At 42.2% G+C, this 22214-nt stretch overlaps 2 protein-coding genes across 2 annotated transcripts in view; one reads left to right on the forward strand and one right to left on the reverse strand.

Annotated features, from left to right (window-relative positions):
• The window catches only part of LOC142103771 (protein kinase C theta type-like), a 51793-nt gene that overhangs the window by 2786 nt on the left and 26793 nt on the right, over nucleotides 1-22214 (forward strand). The window lies entirely within an intron of this gene.
• Nucleotides 1059-4991, reverse strand: LOC142104040 (uncharacterized). The gene is made up of 2 exons (XM_075188491.1): nucleotides 3869-4991; nucleotides 1059-1441 (listed from the first exon to the last, which is right to left on the reverse strand). Exons 1-2 carry the CDS (start codon nucleotides 4932-4934, stop codon nucleotides 1059-1061), a joined length of 1449 nt encoding a protein of 482 aa, XP_075044592.1. The 5' UTR covers nucleotides 4935-4991.

The raw sequence follows: 22214 nt of genomic DNA on the forward strand, positions 1-22214 counted from the left end.
CTGAGGTACCCCTTGAACGACAGCATAACTACTCAGGAGATGCCGAAAACCAGACCATCTAAGACCTCTACGACCTATCCACTGCACTACCATTGCCCCCTTAAACAGAGAAGTATCCTTAGCTGCACTGTGCAATCGAGCCCAGTGAATATAAGAGTGTCCCAGCACCCAGATGCGCAGCGGGGTCCGATGGTCTGTAGGGTGGAGAAAACCAAACATTAGTCAACAGCAACCATACGTGCTCATACATCCAGGAAACGGAACTCAGAGAGCCCCTATGATGTTGAAAATTTGAACTTGACAAACCACAGAAAGCACAAGAGCTAACAAATGCTCAGCACACCAGACACAAACACCCAAGAACACGCCCACACCGACAAAAGAAGGAAAAAGGTTTTGGGCGGAGGCACAGACGAAGGTGAAACCATAAAACCCAGTGGGAAAAAAATGGAGAAAGCCCTTCGAGCCCGACCTCCAAAGGCCTGAGCAAGTCTAAGACCTGTGCCACCACCGCAGGAGATAGATAGGTAAAAGATAGGAAGATTTAGGTAAGGAGAGCAGGACGAACATAACGCTTATATACCTTGGTTTTCCACCTGCCAACACCCTGTATGGCCCGTTCTGATGCCCCAGCCAAAGCTGCAGACGTGGCAGCACCAATTCTGAATGAATGAGTGCCGAACTGGGATCCGTCCAAGCCCAGCTTAGACAATGTACGCTTAAACACTGCCGTAAACTGGTACCGGGTGAGGGGGGTACCATCACCATGCACCAGCCACGGAATTGCAGACACAGGACGAATAACAGCAAATTCGTTCATAATAACAACAGGGCAAACTAAGAAACCCACCTTTGGGGCCAATGTAACCCACTGCCCTCTACCTAACTGGTCAGACTTTGATCTCCTGATTTTACAACATACTGAGGAAGGGGAAATAATAACATTCCTGACAAAGGACAAGACTTAGAAGAGGCCACTACCTCACTTACTCTAAACGCTCCAAAATAAAGCATGACAAATGCTGCGCGAAATAAGGCTGTCTCAAATGCATCACGTGCTACTTCCTTACTTCCTTAATAGCCCCCAGCAATTCCGTCAACAAAGCCTCACCGATGGGCCGTCTTCCATCCGGAAGCGCAGGGCGCTCCCTCGCCCAACCCTTTAATGCTTTGGCTATAATAAAACTTTTCGTGTAATCGACCTCATTCCTAAGCCTGGTAAAAAAGGATATCCCGGCCAAAGCCCCTGACACTGCCGCTTTGGACTTACCGGACTTGAAACCTGCCCAAATATACGCTAGCATTAGCTGATGCCCTGAGGCCACTGACTCGCGCCCCTGGTCCCGGAACGCACACCAGTCATGCCAAGCCGACCGATACTTCTCCCTGGTAGCGGGTGCCAATGATGATTCAGCCAGACCCTCTACTCCGGCTTGACAATCTGCCAGATATAAGTGGGACAAGGTGAACCCGACAGGGATGCCTGAGGTGCCAAGGCTCGAAATTTCTCCCATTCCCCCCTAGATAATGAATCTGCCAGCGCATTATCCACCCCAGGAACATGTTGCACCCTGAAGCTAATGTCATCGACTAAACACCTCCATACTAATCTCCTCAAAAGTGTGATGACCGGCTGAGAGGTGGCCTTCTGCCGGTTGATTACTTGCACGACACCCAAATTGTCACACCAGAAAACTATCTGTTTCCCTACTAATCTGGGGGCCCACAATTCAAGGGCGACTATGATCGGGAAGATTTCTAACAGCAACAGGTTAGCAGTCCAGCCGGCCTGCACCCATTCTTCTGGCCACCGCTCAGCGCACCAGTCACCTGCGAAATATGCCCCGAAGCCCACACCCCCTGCCGCATCAGTATGTAGCTCCAGCTCCTTACTAGACACAGGGAGAGAAGGCCACAACCTAACCCCGTTAAAATCCCGCAGGAAAAGATCCCAAACTGCCAAATTCGTCCGGATTTCGGCAGATAGCAGTACTCGACAGTGAGGTCCCTTACGCCCTGACGTTGCCCTTTCCAGCTTCCGACAGAACACACGACCCATTGGAATTACCCGACAGGCGAAGTTAAAAAGTCCCAGTATAGACTGAGTCCTTTTCAATGACATCCCTTCAGACCCAAGCGCCACCCCTATAAGCTCCCGCAGTTTCACTACCTTCTCTATTGGAAGCCTACAAAGACCCAAGACCGTATCGATCTCGATGCCTAAATACGCTAAACGGGTAGTAGGACCCTCAGTTTTATCATGCGCGACCGGGACACCAAGTGACTGAAAAAGAGCCCTAAGTGAAAACAAAACATCCCCACAGGTGGGTCCCTGGCTTGGGCCCACTACAAGGAAGTCATCCAGATAGTGTGCCACGCCCTGGTGACCGGTTCCGGCACAAACGCACCAGTGTAAAAACGTGCTAAAACACTCGAAGAAGGAGCATGAAACTGCGCACCCCATAGGGAGGCATTTATCCACATAGTAACCATCGCTCAGATGGAAACCCATGAAAGGGAACGAGTCCGGGTGCAATGGAAGAAGCCGAAAGGCCGACTCGATGTCAACCTTCGCCATCAAAGCCCCGGGCCCAAAAGATCTCACCATCTCCAGCGCCTCCTCAAAAGACTGATACACTACCCTGCAGAATTTTTCAGGGATGGCATCATTAACCGATGCACCCTTTGGAAAAGAGAGGTGCTGAATTAGGCGAAACTTCCCCGCAGCCTTTTTAGGAACCACCCCTACCGGTGACACTACCAGGTTCCGATAAGGAGGGTTCGCAAAAGGCCCAACCATCCGCCCGAGCGCCACCTCTTTACGCACCTTCTCCGCCAAGATTTCGGGGAACACCGTCGCAGATTTTAGGTTAACCATCGAGGCGATCTCGACAGACCCCTCGATAGGTAACCAAAAACCATGCCTAAAACCCTCCCGTAAAAATTCCGCAGCCCATCTTATTGGGTAGCGGTCCAGCCAGCGGCCGAGATTGACCACGTTAATTGGTGACGCGGCTTTCCGCAGGTCCGGAAGCCATTCGACTTCCGTCGCCACCCCCTCCTCGACTCTGCCTGTCACAAATCTTAGCTGGGTGACCTCCACCGCAGCGGGTGCAGGTGTGTGAGAACCTACACGCCGCTCCGCGCAGGCAACCGGACTTGTTAAAAGGGAAACAGCGGCCCCTACCCTCAAAGGGCGCGGCACCCCTGCCGCGCCCCGACGGCCGCCGCCAACCTGAACCCTGTGAAGACTCTCCCCCGCCATCTTGGGACACCTGTAACCATACCTCCACATCCTTGAATCCCAACATGAGGCTCGCATGTCCATCATATTTCTCCCGAAAAGCTTCATCATAGGCCAGCCATACCCCGGGGCGTGATGATGCATACATCTCATGGATCATGTATAAATATTTCAACATGTCCATCCACTCTGTAGGGCACGTTTCTAAATAACACGCCGCAAAAAGGTAGGCCCCCATAAGCCAGTTCTTGTATGACCTATAACTCGTCTCCCCAGCGCCACCCCGTGTGAGGGCTTGGGCTACCGCTTTTTTCCCCTTATTGGTCATAGCGAACATGTCAATGAGTCGGCCTTTACGAATTCTGTCTCTGACTACCATTCTAACCCCCTGCAGTATCCCGGTACTAGCACAGCGCAGCTCCTCGTCACCTGTAAGACGGGAACCTCTTGCCTGCCTAAAACGCCCGTCAGCCGGCCTAGCTCCAGCGCGCGGTACAAAATGCTTGTGCAATTTCTTAATCAGTTTCTTGGAGGAAGACCCAGACATATCTGAACCCGTACTAGAGCTATAACAATCGGACCACACGGATTGCACATCAGGTACATCAGACAAATCACGCTCACCTGCCAACGCCGAACCAGTCTCAGAACCCTGCGTCCAGCCTTCGTCCCCGGACCATGCCTGGTGACGGACGACTTGCTCCGCTCCCACGAAACGCTCCTCCTCATACCCACCGGCCACTGCTGAGAAAGAAATGTTACTACCAGAAGCTTGAGACTGGGAACCACGGGACGTTGCTCTATGCTCTCTGCCATGATCTGAACTCACCCCCTGACCCAGCTCCCAGCCCGACACTTCCCTATAATTCTCCGCCCCCAGGGACTCACTCACCGGAACACCCCCATCGTGTGACTCGCGCCGCTCGTCCGAGCCGTGCGTGCCTCTCCTATGCCCAGACCAGGACCGTTGCCCTGGGCTCCTACCCATGACCTGAGACCCCGAAGAACCCCGCACCTGACCCCTATGTTCCCCGGAGACTGAGTGACAGGACCCCCCTCTTCCCACCGGGATGCCCCTAACACCAGAACCCACAGGGGCCACTGATGCCTCCCCCCGAACCACACTGCTGCCCCTGCTATGAACCCTATGTGCCGCTGAACCTGCTGAGGCACGATCTGCCTCTGCATTCTGCACCCTTACCGGGCCCAAACTACTCCTGCTACCCCTGATGACTGAACTGGCTCCCACTATGCCCGTTGAGGAGCTATCTGCCGCTGGAACCCGGGATAATTGGAGAGGAGGGGGTCGCCCCACCTCAGGACCAGGATGCCCGCCCGCCCTAACATGGCCGCCATGAACCCGCTGCCCGCGGGACTGCTGAACTCTACCAGCAGCGGGTGGAGGGCCCCCCGCCGCTATACTACCCCCCGAGGACCACCTGTCTCTTCTGGATGCCCTCTGCCCGGGAATAACAAGCCCGCCAGCCACCGGAGGAACCGCCGCGTGAGCTGACCTCGACCGGAAGTGACGGCCGTCACTTCCGGTTCTGCGACCCCCGCTAACGCCACCATAACCCTCGGCGGATGCCCGGGCAGGAGGAACCCTCAGCCTGCCACTGAATCTCCGTGCAGGTGAGGGAGGGGAACCGCTGGGCCTAGCGGAGGAAGGAAGGGGACCAACACCCGCCATTACCGCTGGGGGATACACCCGGGGAATTGGAAGGGAAATTGGGCCAAAATGCAACCCCACCAAAAATGGGAGGGGGGGGAGGGGTGGGGGATTAGCGGGAGAGGGGGGGGGTAAGGGGGGGCTAGTAGAGAAGGGAGGAAAAGGAGAGGGTTGAATTTAGTAAAAGGAAAAGAAACGGAGGATTGAGCAAATTAGGTGAGAATGACAAACACTCTAGTGGGAAAAGCAAGAGAAAAAAGGGGAGTACAAGCAGGAAAAAAACAGGAGACAGAGAGGGGGAATCAGATACTTATCAGGATCCACGTCTGCACGCTGCAACTTCCAAACTGCCAAGGACTGAGCAAACTCCGCCCATCCAACTTATAGTCCTAAACCCCTCCCCTATGACACCAGATGGGCGTACCCAAAGATTAACTGTTAACACTCCAGAGAATAGCTCAGTTAAAGATACAGCAAAGCTTTTATTATCCTTCGGTCCTATGCAGATCTCAGTTCTTAATACTACAGGCACTACAGTCTTTTCATACATTAGATTTCTATGGTAGTACAAGTATTTGGAGGTGGATTTAAACACATATTTTTAATTTGCAATTCACTTCCACACAGTATCATGCGCTGTTTTCCTTGTGTGTATCTGTATGTGACTATTGTGCAGTGATCACTTGTATATTCCTGTTTATAAAACTGTCTAATCTAATGATCTGCTTCCATCTTATCCGCAGATGCTCTTAGGACAGACGTACAACACCGGGGTAGACTGGTTCTCCTTTGGTGTTGTACTGTTCTGAATGACAACAGGAAAGTGAACCTGAGTCCCTAACACAAGGGATATTATTAAGGAAGTGAGTGTGGGTAGATACTTATTATACCATAAGTACTAGGCATGAGGACACCATAAATATTGAGTCCAACTGGTCAGCATTTGTTTTTTCCATTCTCTAGTCTTTGTCAGGTAGTTGTTCTTGTTATGAATGTGCAGATGTGTTTGGAGAAACTATATTTACATGTGTCAGATTAGTTTTATTGGATCCACTGACACTCACAAGCAATTTGTGGTTTAACAAAAATAAAATCCAGTCAATCAGTGTTGTATGTTGCACTTTACACCTGAAATACTGTATATTAAATGTTTCTCCTAAACTGGAAGTACGTCGTCCGATTAGAGTAAAAGAGAGACATTACTTGGTTGGCACTGAAAACATATTACTGAATTAAATTGCTCTCAAACTTGCTGATGTATGGGACAAATACTTTTGGCTATGTTCTTATTGCTCCTTTTAGCTCCTGTATGATGATCCTCAGAAACGTCTGGGTGTGAACGGTCTAATTCGCCAACATCTGTTCTTCTGGTATATAGATTGAGTGGAACTAGAAGCTCTTTGTGTACAACCCCCATACATATCCAGCAAAGTAAGCGTGTACAATCGAAATATATACATATAAAAATACGTAGTTGTATACATATAAAAGTATGAGAAGGACGTAATGTTCACCCCCTGCTCATCATGACTCCCTCATTAGAGTACGTGAACCGTGGAAGAGATAGATTGCACCTTTACCGATTAGAGATGCTGGCATTATTTTGTGTTATCCAACAATGAGACATTTAATATCACATATTCTACACAATGGGTCAAATAGCAACAGCTCCATGTGCAGTTAATGTTACTGTTAGAATAAGTTACTTTATTTATAATTGTGCTTCTACTATAGGAAAAGAAAAATACCCTTTTATCTCTAATTGTAGATTGACCCTATATTCCTCATGTGTTCAGAAACTTTTTCTTCACTTTTATATAGAATATGTGTGATATTTCTTCTGCCTGCAGCCACCGGTGAAGGCATCTCTACCTCCTCAGACCTTGGAGAAGTAAACATCATGCACAGGAGCGACCTGGTATATGCCCAGGGTTCCATCTACCAGAAGTAAAGTTAAATAAAATAAAACAGAAATTATCTACCACCCCCCCATTCCAAGACAGAAGAAAGTTTCTTACATGGACTATCCTTGTAGCATTTGTAGTGGTTAGAAAAAATGTAGGAGGTGGAGATTAAGATCTTGAGGAAGAGAGCCGTGACATCAGCAGAAGAGGAGAAAGCCCTCGTGGAGAAGAAGGTCCTGGAAGAGGCCTGCGGAAGCCCATTTTTACTCCGTGGATATCTGACCTTCCGGACCGAGGTATTCCCATGAATGTTACAATGTACCTTGTGGTCAGGTGAATGCTTTGTGCCATTCTTCTGATGCTGTGTTAGGTGCACATCCACTTCCTGGTCTTTGGAACTGTCCTCATACCAGGGGAATGCCATAATCCAGCCAGGTGAAAAATGCATTTGTTCTATGGGAGTTGCACGTTTCCACATTCGTAAGTGAGTCTTAGTCAGCTATGATACTTACAGTGTATATTGTCATTACTTAAATGAGTGCATAAAGAGGAAAAACAAAGTATACATTTTCTTTGTACATCGATTTAAAACCAGAGAACATCCTGATTGATGGAGGAGGCTACATTAAGATCGCTAACTTTGGGCTGGCTGTAAATAAGACCGAAGGGGCCACCGGATATGCAAGAACACGCGGCTACATTGCCCCAGAGGTGAGGTGTTTAGTATATTAGTTCTATTCATATATATGGGGTCTATATGCTAAGGCAAATATGGAGTAAAGACTGACACATTTACACTCTTTCCTCCATATTTACTTTCAGTCATTTTGGGGTCAGTGCCCAGTGAGTCATCATTACCATGTGCTGGGTGCAATTTTCAAATTGCTCAACCTGATGATTCCAAATATGGTCAGCACTACATTCAATGATCTACTAATGTCTATGCTCATTCTTAGTTGTTGATTTTTCCTCCATGTCAATAAATTTGATCTCTTCTATTAATCTTTTCTATCAATCTTTATCCCAACTCCCTTTAATAAACAATTTTGTGCTTATTACTTGTCCTGATACTATTGTCATATATTCCAAGTTTAATAGTTGTTTTCACTTTACTCTACATATAATAGTATGGCTCCATACACAGTAAACACCAATTTTATGTTGAACGTGTCAATTCTTTTTTTTTATCACTGGGCGAATCTCCTGCCAAAATAACAAGAAAATGAAAAAACACCCATAAACAATGACCCCCCGCATACTACTAATGACCACTGAGACCTAGGCTGGGCAGGAAGAGCCCCACCACTTTACAGCTGGTAGCACAATGGTTTTTGAAGTTCACCTCCCTGTGTTGACCAGCCTAGGACACTTTTTCACTTTAACAGTGGGGCCCAATGATCATGTTTTCCTTATTAAAATGGAAACCAACCCTCTGCTGGGGGTTATTAAGGATTTGGGAAGGGGACACTCTGTCTGCTTTTAATCATTTTATTTATTACACATCCTAACACTTGTGGTCTGAGCAGCGTAACTGTCAACGACTTACAGTTCCCCAATATTTAGTCATTTGTAATTTTGCTGCAAATGACTGACAGTTACCTCCACTCTTTATTAAGTTAAGCTGTGATGGGGCTATAGTAATTTCATTCACGAAGCACTCTATGCATGGGATGAGTTTTCTGATTTCCTCAAACTGGCATTTTTGTCAGGCAAATTTATTACAGGGAATTATAATATTATGATTTAGGAAATACGCTTAAAGAAATTTGATGTATGTTAAAAGCAGCAGCGTTAGAAGATAATTTCACACTTGTTACATGTATACATTGTTACATAATTTATACTTACGACTGGGGATGAGAAAATTTTAGAATGGGGGTTACATGTGTATATACTACAGGCACTACAGTCTTCCCATACATTACATTTATATAGTAGTACAGTATTTGGAGGTGGATTTAAACACATATATTTGTTCTTGCCAATTCACTTCCACACAGAATCATGCACTGTTTTCACTGTATGTGATTATTGTGCAGTGATCACTGACCAGTTGTATATATTCCTGTTTATAAAACTATTTAATCTAATGATCTGTTTCCATCTTATCTGCAAATGCTCTTAGGACAGACGTACAACACCGGGGTAGACTGGTTCTCCTTTGGTGTTGTACTTTTCCAAATGACAACGGGAGAGTCCCAGTTCTTCTGTGAGCTCTCGGCTTTGCCAGACTTCAACCTCAGACATACAACAAGGGACATCATTGAGGAGCTGAGTGAGAATAGATACTTAGTATACAGTACTAGGTATAAGGACACCATTAATATAGTGTCCATTTGTCAGCATTTATTATTTCTATAAAACTCCCATTATCTAGTCTACATCAGGTAGTTGTTCTTGTTATGAATGTGCAGATATATCTGGAGAAACTATCTGTATTTTTATATGTCAGATACATTTTATTGGTTCCACTGAGAGTCACAAACAATTTGTGGCTCAAGAAAACTTCAATCCAGTCGATCAGTGTTGCATGTTCCACTTATTACACCTGAGATATTTTATAGTTTTGTCCTAAACTAGATGCACATCCTCTGATTAGAGTAAAAGAATATTACTTTACTTTTTTGACTCTCAAAACATCACTGAATGACATTGCTGTCAAATATGCAGATATAAGGGATCAATCAGTTTGGTTATTGTTGCTCTATTTAGCTCCTGTGTGATTATCCTCAGAAACGTCTGGGTGTGAACGGTCTAATGCGCCAACATCCGTTCTTCCGGGACATTGATTGGGTGGAGCTAGAAGCTCTTTGTGTACAAACCCCATTCACACCGGGCAAAGTAAGTGTGCAGAGCTGAATTGTATACATATATAAGTATATAGTTTTATACATCTAAAATTATGGGAAGCACATAATGTTCATAATAACTCCCTCATTAGAGTTTGTGAATATTTAGAGTTATTATTTTGTGCTACCATACAATGGGGCTTTTGATACCACATATTCTACATCAAGGGTCAAATATCAATAGCTCCATGCACACTTAATGTCACTGTTAGAATCAGTTACTTTATTTATAATTGTGCTTTTACTATAGGAAAAGAAAAATATGCTAAAAAAAAGGGCCTTTTATCTCTAGTTATAGATTGACCCTATGTTCCTCATGTGTTCAGAAACTTTTCCTTCACTTCTTTTATATGAAATATATGTGATATTTCTTCTGCCTGCAGCCACCGGTGAAGGTATCTCTACCTCCTCAGACATTGAAGAAGTAAACATCACACACAGGACCGGCCTGGTATATGCCTGGGGTTCCATCTACCAGGAGCTCACAGATATATTCCTTTGGGTGCAATACAAGATCCAGCCTACAGTAACCACACCTGACCTCTCCCCTGGGTTACGTAAGTTGGCACAACATCGCCCATCATCATGTGTTCTCTGAAGCCCAACAAGTGGAGATGCTGGGTGGGACCCTCTGACTAGCTACATGAAGGTTAAGGCCAGAAGGAGGAATAATCATTAAGTTTCTGATTACGTTGTCACTCCTGCCTCACTTTATCTGTGACCTTTCTCTGATATTATATAATAATGTATACTCTGATGATATTATACAGTAATTCATTATGTGATAATATTATATCTAGTTTGTGTATGTTATCTTATGCATGTTATGCTATGCCTTGATCTATGCGTGGTCAATCTTGAACTGACAGCGCCATGCCAACTAAATAAGTTAGAATTGAAACACTTTCCCTAAAGTAAAGTAAAATAAAATAAAACAGAAATCCCCCCCCCCCACCCTAAGACACAGAGGAGAGTTTCTTACATGGACTATCCTTGTAGCATTTATAGTGGTTAGAATAATTCTAAGTATTTTCCCACCACTTCTCCTGTATATGAAAGGTGGCAACTCAGAGTTCATCTTAGCGTCCTAATTTTCTTTTTATGGGGGGGAAGTTATCTCTGTGTTTAAAAAATAATTGAGCTACTTCACAAGATTGACTATTAGCCAAATACCTCCATAGTTAAATGCAAAGCCTATTGCCCCATTCTGTCACATTAGTACGCTACCGCTGCCATAAGAGGTGAAAAGTAGTTATCAGTTGTAAGATGAAAATATAGCTCAAACCAGCATGTTAGTAAACTAACGTTGGTTACTGTAAATTACTTAATCCAAAACAACATCTTCTGGATTGCAGAAAAAAGATGACAATAAAAGTGTGAGGAGAACAATGAGCCACCAATATAGTACAGCTCAGCCCCCTCATTTCTTTAAAAGAACCACCTCGCAGTGTTACAAATTACTGTATATATAATAACCTAATAGGAGCTGATATTGTTGTTATGATACTATCATGTTATATATTTGCCTCCTTATGTAAAAAAGTTTACATAAAATAACAGTTTTCTTCCTATTTGGTCATTATACAGCACAGGATGAAGCTGGAGAGAAGAGAGATTAACTTTACAAGACTGTAGTTAGATTAGATATTACGATTTTAGATTTGATATTATCTATAAATTCTAAATGTAATTTTAAAAAAATGGAGTGTGATTGGCCTGGCTAGTTGGGGGAGGTGGATGTCAGGACTTAATTAAAATTTGCATTACTGGTATGTTTAAACATGTAGCATTATTATTATTATTATTATTATTATTATTATTATGCATTGATGTTTGATTCATGATTACATTCCTTTGTATTGTTTGTCTTGTGAAAGTATTAACCCTTAGGAGCCAATTTATCAAATATTTCTATGCCTTAGATACTCGGACCAATGAGACCAATTCGTCAACAGTTCAAATCCAGAGATATGACAGTTATCTCCGGTGTTCACATAGTAACTATGAATACCAATGTCTCCACAAGGGACAGCGTAGTGATGCACTTTATCAAGCTTTAAATATTCCCTTGAAGACGTCTTGGAATTAGAGACTAAATGCATTGGCTGTTGTGGATTTACTGAGTACCCATGCCAAGGGAAGCAAAGGAGTAAGCCAGAAGAGGTTTATGTGTGGTCCAAGTACGTTTCACCTGCTAAGTGAATGCCATCAAAAGAACGTGAAGCAGCAATCTATTTGTCAGGCTCTGTACCTTCCTTTAAGATAAAAGTTAAAGACAATACCCAGAACTTTAGAAAGTAAGAGTATGCGCACACACAATGATGGAACATTTATATTTTTATATAGGTGAGCACTATGCACAATAAAAACAACATGTTTGGCACCACTCTGAAGTCAGAAAATGGCATGAATATAAAAATAAATAAATAAAAATAATAATTTTAAAGAAGTAATATCTTCGTTAATACTTTACAGTGGCAGCACTGATGTTAAGAAGATCATTACCCATTATAACATAATGTCAAACAACACATTAAGGGGTCACCACAGGCAATAACAGTGGTAGTTTCTGCCAGTTCTATTATAGGCCTTTTTAACAAGAATTGCGGAAGCAGAAGAACCATTGCTGTCCTTCTGTCACTGCCATTCCAGGATAGCAGTATTACAAGAAAATGAATAAGAAAATGCTTTATTCTTAGAATGCTCTTTGCAATGGCCAATATTATATATAGATAGATTCAGCTAGAATCGTTCAGCTGCTCCCACAAGAGTTTAATAATATATTTCGGCTATCGATTTGCTATTGTTCTGATAAGCAGTGATAGAAATCAGCCCCTTCACCGGATCTTAATAAAAATACACCAGCATCTGTCGTTTTGCCGCTTGCTCTGCCACACAATATGGATTTGTTCACTTCACAACTTTGCAATCATGAAGTCAATTGATATCGTCAATAGATGTTTAACAATGGTGTTTTGCTCTGACACTGGAACTGACAATATTAGAAGATTTTCATCCTTAGTAATCAATACTATTCAATAGTAATCCAACTAGTAGTCTTTTTGACATACTTTTATGGTTCCTTAATCATTCATTTTTACAGAGTATCAAGAATTTATTTTCTAATAGGTGTTTTGCTTAAATAGTGTTTTGGTGCTGCATTAACTATGCTATATTAATAATTCACCTTAATTATTACAGGATATTTCAAAAAGACTAACATTTTAACCATCACTATCTCCACTGAAGTATTATTAGTTTTAGTAATGGTAGGTACTACTTTTCATTACAGAGAATACACCCCCTTCTATACCCTGCCTGGCAGAAAGAAGACAAATCTCTAATGTACAACTCCTCAGTCTATGGCCTAATAGTCTGTGATTCACAATCGTATAATTAATTCACATATTATATGTAGTATTTTTATAATACGATTGCTATTTATTTAGTGCTTTAGGCTTTGGACCCTCTCCTTTCTTCTCCCCAACATACAATCATGGTAGCCACTTTTAAGAAATGGTATATCAGTCGGTCAGCCCGATGTACAATATTGCTAATATAGGGAATAATGTTAGTATAGTCACTGTGGGCCTGATTTATTAAGGTATGTAAATGTCGATATGTGCCGCATTTTGCTTAAAATCGCACTGAGCATGCCTAGAAATGAACCATACACCATAGAACGTAGACTTTTCTTCAGATCCACGCCTTGTTCAATATGGACAAATGCTCAATGTACGTTTGCTCGATGTACGTGCTTTGTTTAAAAATCACACTTTATCTTTGTTTTGCATTTGTTAATGAATCAGGCCCTGTGTGTCCCCCAAAAATAAAAAATACGTTTAAGATTAGGCTGAAGGACTGGGGCATGGCAACAGCAACCAAACTTCCCATTATACAGATAACTTGTCCCTGAGATGAGTCTAATAGACCTGATGGAATGTACAGTATTCTTAATTTATGTTTATGGAAAAGAGACACACAGTACTTAAAGCCCTCTATATGAGCTAATCAGGCTACACCCACAAAAGTTGTATAACTAACGGTCTTTAGTAATCCTGTCTAATGCATACTTGCCAACTCTCCCGGAATGTCCGGGAGACTCCCGCATTTTGCGAGAGTCTCCCGGGCGAGTGTGGCAATCTCCCGAATTCTGCACACTTCACTAGGAAGTGCCCCACTTCCTAGTGAAGTGGGCAGAATTAGATCCCAAACGCTGCGATTCCCGGTGAATCGCAGCGTTTGGCCCCGCTCCCCGATGTCAAATGATGCGTTTGCGTCATGCCGTCACAGGAGGCGGGACCAAATGACGCAATTTTGGCCGTCACGCCCCCCTCCACTGGCTGGCTCCCGGAAGGGAGCTGAAGAAAGTAGGCAAGTATGGTCTAATGTTCTAAAATGAGAAACTGCAGAAGGTGCTGGGTGACATGACAGATGAACACATCTTCCACTTGGGTTTTTCCCACAAATATCACTCCTGGCATAAGGAAACAGACACTTGGTTAAGGCAAAAACAGGTAACATCGTTTATTCAATTGTGGAAAAAGAGGGGTGGGGGAGCAACAGCAATGCAGACACCAGCTCACACCGCTTACATTGGAGGGCCCCCAATGCACCTGACTGCTATACAAATGAAAGTGTGGGTGACACCACTCCCACACACCTTGCCTCACTCTTTGGCATTGCCCATTATATACCCACGCATGGGTGCCCTAGCATGTCCCTGCAGACACTTTCCTTTGTACAAATACTGTGGTGATAATGTGCCAAAAATAGAGTTCAGGCCAAGGGTTACTGTGCTCACAAAATGCTGGGATTTTTTTAATTAAATAACAAACACTATTATAATCAATGTCCCAACTTCACTGAGGCTTCAACAAAAGTATGAGTATAACAAAACAACTATATGAGTAAGGTACACAATTAAATAGAAGTAGGGATTTAAGGAAATAATATAAAATAATTAAACATCCCATAGCATAAATCATCAGCCATCATATCTCCATCTATACATGTATTCTTTGCCACTGCTAATTTCTGTCCTTAATTTTTCAGAATGTGGACTTTCAATTGCATTTTCAAGACAGAAGTTTTTGACAACCAAATCTGCATCAATGTCAGTTATACACACTGTGTAGGAAGTGCAACTATTAGCCTGTATGAACAGTCTGTCATATTTCTTACATGTCACTAATAGAACATATAAATATTATTTATATACATTCCATATTTATATACATGGGTCTCTGCTGCAATTCTTTTACAGTCCCCTTTACTCCAAGATTTGATAAAGCTTCCCTTGGGGGATTAATTCTTCAGCCCTCCTCCCCCCAAAAATATATACGAGTCCCTGGTTTGATTCAGACGGGCAGCATTATGGCACAGAGCATATAAGTAAAACAAGGTATGAAAGTCCTGCTCTTGGCTACCGATGAATGATCTGGCTATTGACAAATGTATTGCTTGTGAAGTTTTAGGAATTTCTGTAGTATGGGTATAGGCCACCTTCATTTATCATCATCAACATTTATTTATATAGTGGCAAGGGAAGGAAAGCCCTGCACTAGACTACCGATGAATGATCTGGCTATTGAAAAATGAATTGTGTGTGTAGTCTTTGAATGTATTTAGTATTAGTGCAGGCCACCTTTGTCTATCATCATCAACATTTATTTATATAGCGACATCAAATTACATAGCACTTTACAAATGAGTATCTATTTGTCTAAAAATTTACTGTCCCTCAAATGACATCTGATTGTACTGCCTCTTCACTCTCCATGATGCATGCTGTGTAATGTTCCAAATTTAGTGTATGCGGAGCGTTTCAACATTTTTATCTCTTGCACCTTGCATTAAACTTTTTGTTTGCTTAATTTATCTAATGGGCTTGTTTCAGTTGGTGGCATGGCAGATAACATTTTTTTTTCCAGCCACTGCTATGTTCTCCATGCGGTCGCTGAATGTCGAAAAATGCCCAGAAAAAACCCTCACACACAAACACCCGTTTTTAAATTTAGATGGCACTGAAAGACCCTTTACAAACTAACAAGTATTGAAAAATAGAAAAGTTTAGAATATATAGCGCTCTTTTGGTGTGTGCATCTGCTGCTGAACATCACATGCAAACAACCTTTCTTACATATAGATGTCATTAAATGACCCTTTCAAAATTGACAAATATTGAAAAATAGAAAAGATTAGAACTTATAGAGTTTTTTTGGAGGGCGTGCGGCTGCTGCTGAACCTCATATGCAAAGACCCATTTTTTTCAAAATTATTTCAGATGTCATTGCCCTACACAAGATTACTTTCACTACAAAAACTTTTCAATTTTAAAAGAAATAAATCTATTTGGTCTGCTGCTAATAGTCATACAGCAAAAGCACACTGTTCTCCTCCTCTAAATATATTACTTAGTTCAGAATTATATCTAAATCAGTCTATATACTAGTACTATTATATATGCATTAACAACAACCAGTAGCCACCAGTCCATCTACTCTAAACTCTCTCAAAGATTGAAATTAAAAGCAATTGATCAGCAAACTATTTTAGCTGAACTGCTTTACAATAATAATAGGATTCTATTGTTTTCTGTGTCCCGCTTTCACCCTGAAGGGTATTTTCAGAGCATATCACTGCAACTAACCTCTTCCCTACACGCTGTCTGCTCTAAAATAGCACTTGAGAAAACGACAGAGGGCTATATCCGGAAGATATCGCTCCAAAACTCGCTAGAGTTTTGCAAAAAACATTTCCCGGAAATGACGTTTCGCCTCGTTTTGAGATCGGAAATTGGTGCACGAAACGTGACTCGTTATCACTCAGATAACCAACGTCGGATCTTGTCTGACTTCACCAAATCTGAACCGCCCATGTCTACTAATGACAACTGAAAACTTTAATACTGTATATATATATTTAACCTCTGCTCGTTAAACTTTGTACACCGTTAAGTGTCCTATGGAATAAAAGCTCTTCATAAGTGTTATTATCACTCTCTGAGAGATATAATCCAGCCACTGTATGGCTCTTTGTTAATTTAACCTGACAGAGGAGGAAACATGGCAGTTCCCACTCATGTTAAATAATTAAAGAATACAGATAAATTAGGTTCTCTATACAGAATGACTTCCCCACATGTTTTATCATCAAACAGTATCATCAAAATGATGTGTATGGAACTTATGTCTGGGCAAAAGCTTGGTGACTAGAACAACTCTCATGGCTATAGGAGCTGTTTATAAAAAAAGTTTCACTTCTGTACTTCAGCAGCTATTTCTAACATATCCATGTACAGATTAGTAGAAAATAAATGGAGGACTACAAGTAAAATCATGGATAAAGCAACACTGCATAGCACAGCTACAGGTCATCCATCTCAGTGGTAACCAGGGTAACCGGGCACATGACATGATTGGGCCATGATGGATTGTGGGTAATAGATAATCTGTGGCAGCTAAATAAATCTTTAGTGAACTGGGTGAAGTGGGCAAATAGCTGTGTGGAAAGATGCAGGAGTAAAATAACTACCACTGTATTCTATTGCACTGGGAATTGTCAATAGAGAGGGCAATTACCCAGTATCAGCAACTGCTTTTCCAATTGCCACCTGGCAAAAATTTGCCAGGGTAACCGGTAGAAGAGATCTCTGCCCAAAAATGCATGACCAATTGGATGTATTGTTCCGTGTGTTGCTGGAAAATGCATGTGTGAACAAAAGAGCAAAAAAAACAAACAAAACAAAAACAACAATTACATTGTTTTTAACAATTAGAGATTTATTACATTAAACATTGTTGCACACATGGTGGCGGTCAAGCTGTGGGGTCAAAATTATATGCCATTTAAATGTCTGTCAAAGATATAATTCCTTTTTTTTGTATAATCAGCGGGATAGCAATCGAAATACAATTTTCACAGACGTAAAGACAACATCTTAAATTTAAATTTACACTCCCAGAAAGGCGTCACTGTTGGAGAACCTATTGGAAGAATGTCGGGCGGATGATTGCGAGTACGTACGCACTACAGGACTTAAATGACGTTGTTTCATTGCTGAAGTAGATTTTTAGTCTGGTTTAAAAATCAAATGAAACAATACGATGAGTTTTGGAATCACCATTGTTCATCATTGCAGCATACACAATAAAGCAATCTCGTGCTAAACATTCGATTATCATTTCATTGGCTCAATAATTGGCTGAAAACCCTGTAGTGTGTACCCAGACCTAGGCTGTAGCTGGCCACTCAGCAAGCGGTCAATTTCCTCTTCATCTGAAGCTTGTTGAGAAATTAGAGAACTCATCAATGGACCCCACCTGGTAGAAGCTGCCTGTAGATCCAATTATTGTTTTTTCAGCTTTTGTGGTAACATTACTGCCTTTTTTTTAGGAATGCATATTAACTCATCTATTTGCAAAGATTACATTCTCCTTTACACTGATAGGCAGTGAATATTTTAATAAGCTAATATAGTAGTAATTTCTGCATGCAACCTGCATATATCTTTTAGTCTGAATCATCAGTGATCCTGTAGTGATATTGTGGTCTAATTACACTTGGTGCCAGAGAATTACTATCTAGAGTCTATCATCCATAGAGAATCACAAGCAAATACAGGGAATGTCAAGATGTGAACTATACTTAATGCTTGATATGCCAAATTAAGTTGTGTCAAGCTGAGGGCAGGTCTAATGCAGCACTTCATTTAATCTTCCATCTGCTCTGCATCCAAGCTACATCCCTCCAAATACATTTCATTTGATATATTTTTGTACATAGCTGACCCTGCACCTGGATAATATTCCTGTCACACATGTCTTTATGAGTCCTCTGTCCACTTATCTCCTGCTTGACTCTTGTCTGATCCCTTGTCTCTTGTGTTCCCCCATGTGCTTTCCGCAACTTATACTTCTTCCTCTTATCTCATGTCTGTCACTGATACAGGCCTAGCCTCATGTCTTCCCCCATTTGCTCACCCAAGTATCATCTGTCTGTTTGCTGCATGTCGGCTCTCTTATGTCTCCCCTATGTGACATGTGCCCACTTACTTGATGCCTGCCACATTCACTAATGACAACTGAAAACTTTAATGCTATATATATATATATATATATATATATATATAATATTGTGTACAGTGCTTGGTGTACTAAGGAAGAAAAGCTCTTCATAGGTATTATTATTACTCTCTGAGAGATATAATCCAGCCACTGTACGTCTCTTTAGTTATTTAACCTGACAGAGGAGGACACATGGCAGTTCCCACTCATGTTAAATAATTAAAATATGCAGATAAATTAGGTTTTCTGTACAGAATGACTTCCCCACATGTTTTAGCATCAAACAGTATCATCAAAATGATGAATGTGAAACTTATGTCTGGGCAAAAAACCTTGGTGACTAGAACAACTCTCATGGCTATAGGAGCTGTTTATAATTATATTGTTCCCTTACAAATTATTGCATAAAAGTTTTTACTTCTGTACTTCAGCAGCTATTTACTAACATATCCATGTATAGATCAGTAGAAAAGAAATGGAGAACTACAAGTAAAATCATGGATAAAGCAACACTGCATAGCACAGCTACAGGTCATCCATCTCAGTGGTAACCAGGGTAACCGGGCACATGACATGATTGGGCCATGATGGATTGTGGGTAATAGATAATCTTTGGCAGCTAAATAATACTTTAGTGAACTGGGTGAAGTGGGCAAATAGCTGTGTGGAAAGGTGCAGGAATAAAATATTTACCACTGTATTCTATTGCACTGGGAATTGTCAATACAGAGGGCAATTACCCAGTATCAGCAACTGCTTTTCCAATTGCCACCTGGCAAGAAGTTGGTAACCGGTGGAAGAGATCTCTGCCCCAAGATGCATGACCCATTGGATATATTGTCCTGTACGTTGCTGAAAAATGCATGTGTGAACAAAAGAGCAAAAGCAAAAATTTTTTTTTTATTGTTTCTAACTATGCCATTTAAATATTTGTCAACAATATCATTCCCTTGTTTGTATAATCCACGGGACATCAATTGAAATACAATTTTGAGGGCCCTGATACGTTATCCACTACTTGAAAGAATACTAGCCTCAATAGAATGGTGCTTTGGGAGAGTGGCTTTATATTGAAGCTGAGCACACACACTTTGTATCAGCTCCATGCTGAAATACCCAAAATAGCTGAAAATCTGGGACATTCAGAACAAAAAGCCTGGAACACATAGCTGACACTAAATATAACTTTCTGTGCTGCATACTATTAACGACTCTGACTGACTATGGCCTACACCGGCGGTTCCCAAAGTTTGCGCCGCGGCTCCCAGGGCTGCTGAGACGCTGTCACAGGGGTGCCGCAGCCGGGGGAAGAAAAAAACCAAAAAAACCCACAAACTTACCAATCCGGCAGCGAGGAAGAAAATAAAGAAACTCAGCAAAAGAAAAAAATACGGGACCCAGCATCCCCCTCCCTCCTCACTTCTCACTGAATGTTGGGTGTGACGTCACGCCCGACATTCAGTGACAAGCGGCAGAAGAGAGAGGAGGATGCTGGGTCCCGGGTGCCGCCGGATTGGTACGTTTTTTTTGCTGTTTTTTTTTTTCTTCTTTCTGGTCCCCGGGATGCAGAGGGGGCACTATGTGAGGGGAGATGCAGAGGGGGCACAGAGGGTGTGGAGATGAAGGAGGGTACAGGAGGTTTTTTTCCGTTGGATTTATGTGTATTATTTTTGCATACAACTAAATAAGTATTTCTGTCCTAAACTAAATACGTATTACACTTTTTTGCCCCTACTGCTTATAAAACGGGACTGCTCGGTTATTATTTTGGAGGGGTGCCTTGAAAAAATTATGGAGACTCAAAGGGTGCCGCGAACTGCAAAAGTTTGGGAACCACTGGCCTACACAATGGGAGCCCCCAGCTGTCATTAGAACACCTATGCACAGACTGAGGATTGGAGACCCTTTACAGCTCACAAACCCCCTTAATCCACACTGACAGTATCCAACAGTGGCACGTGGGGGCGATTATGCTCAGAAATCATTGTATGTACCATTTTCTGACCATAAAGATATGACTATTTCCTTGCAGTTTAATGTGTCGGCACAGAGCAATTTGAGCAGTATGAGTGTCAGTGCTTATTTATTTCCTCGTAGAAAAGTGCTAGCTTTCCAATATAGCCCCTTAATCCACACTGACTCTAACAGTGGCACAGAGGGGGCGATATGGTTCAGGAATCATTGCATCTGGCATTTTCTGACCATAAGGGTATGACTATTCCCCTGCACCCCAATGTGTCAGCACAGAGCGATTTGAGCAAGAGCGCTAGGGCTTATTAATTTTCTCATTGAAAAGTGCTGGCGTTCCAAGTGCCTGTCCTAAACTGTCACAAAACTGTTTTGGATACGGGGCAATGCTGGGTATGGTGTGTCAGAGTGGTCATTGTTGGGTAAGATACATTTCTGGGGAATATGTGCGGGGCATTACAAAGGCAACAGGGGAGAGTCCCAACCTCTATCTCTGCACTTGGCCACAATTAGTGTAAATTCAGCATGAAAAATGCAAAATGTCTGTAAGACAGAGCTAAGCAGAGGATTAATGTGGTCACCTGAAGTATTACAGTTAGACCCCGAAGGAAAAGTAAACCTAAATTACATATTGTTTTATAGAAATGACCAACTAAGAATCAGCTTGTGAATAAAATGTAAAAGATTTTAAAGTATGTTCCCATATTATCCCATACTTTGATGTATTTCATATTTTGTTCACATTTCCTTACAGTCAACTACAAGATATTGTTCTGTTATAAGCCATGATCTGAGAAAGGAGGCTTGACGAGTCCACTGCTGTGTCCCTGTATGGGATTACCCACAGGAAGTCTACTCTGTGTAGGGAAATATCTCCCCATAAATCAGAATATCCAAATGTTTCCATTAGTCATAAAACATGTCAAAGGTGACTTCTGTAGGTACCCAGTGGCCTAAAGCCACTTACATGTCGTTACTAGTAGACCTTCTATAAGAAACTGGCAAAACAGTCCAATACAGTGTTATATTGGTATCTGGACCAGGGCAGGGAAGGAACAGGTGAGATAGGGATGACCGTTCGTGACTCTATTGATCTATAGAGTCTATAGTGAATAGTGGAACACAAAAGAGATTTCCCGAATGAGAAGTGACGCCCTTACAGGTACTGAGCACATACTGTAGCTGCAGCTATACAAATCCGGCAATGCAAGTGTACAATTGCCAGATTACATCAGAAGGACTATTTGGAAATGAGTGTGGAGGATAGAGAGTGAAGAAGGATTACATCATATAAAAGCTGCCTTGGCGATTATGCAGTGAAGCTTTGGACAATCACTGTGTGACTACTACTTTCAGCATTCACAAATCTGGACATTTTAAGACATTTCTCAGCACCAAAAATATGTGAAGAAAGACTTTAACTGGGGAGAGAGGAATGGGGTAAATTTTCCTCCTATGCTCAATAGTCCATGCATGAAGCCACTCAAAATCTAAATGGCTAATAATTTAGAA

The sequence above is a fragment of the Mixophyes fleayi genome, chromosome 10 (genome assembly GCF_038048845.1).
Source record: "Mixophyes fleayi isolate aMixFle1 chromosome 10, aMixFle1.hap1, whole genome shotgun sequence".
Lineage (NCBI taxonomy): Eukaryota > Metazoa > Chordata > Amphibia > Anura > Limnodynastidae > Mixophyes > Mixophyes fleayi.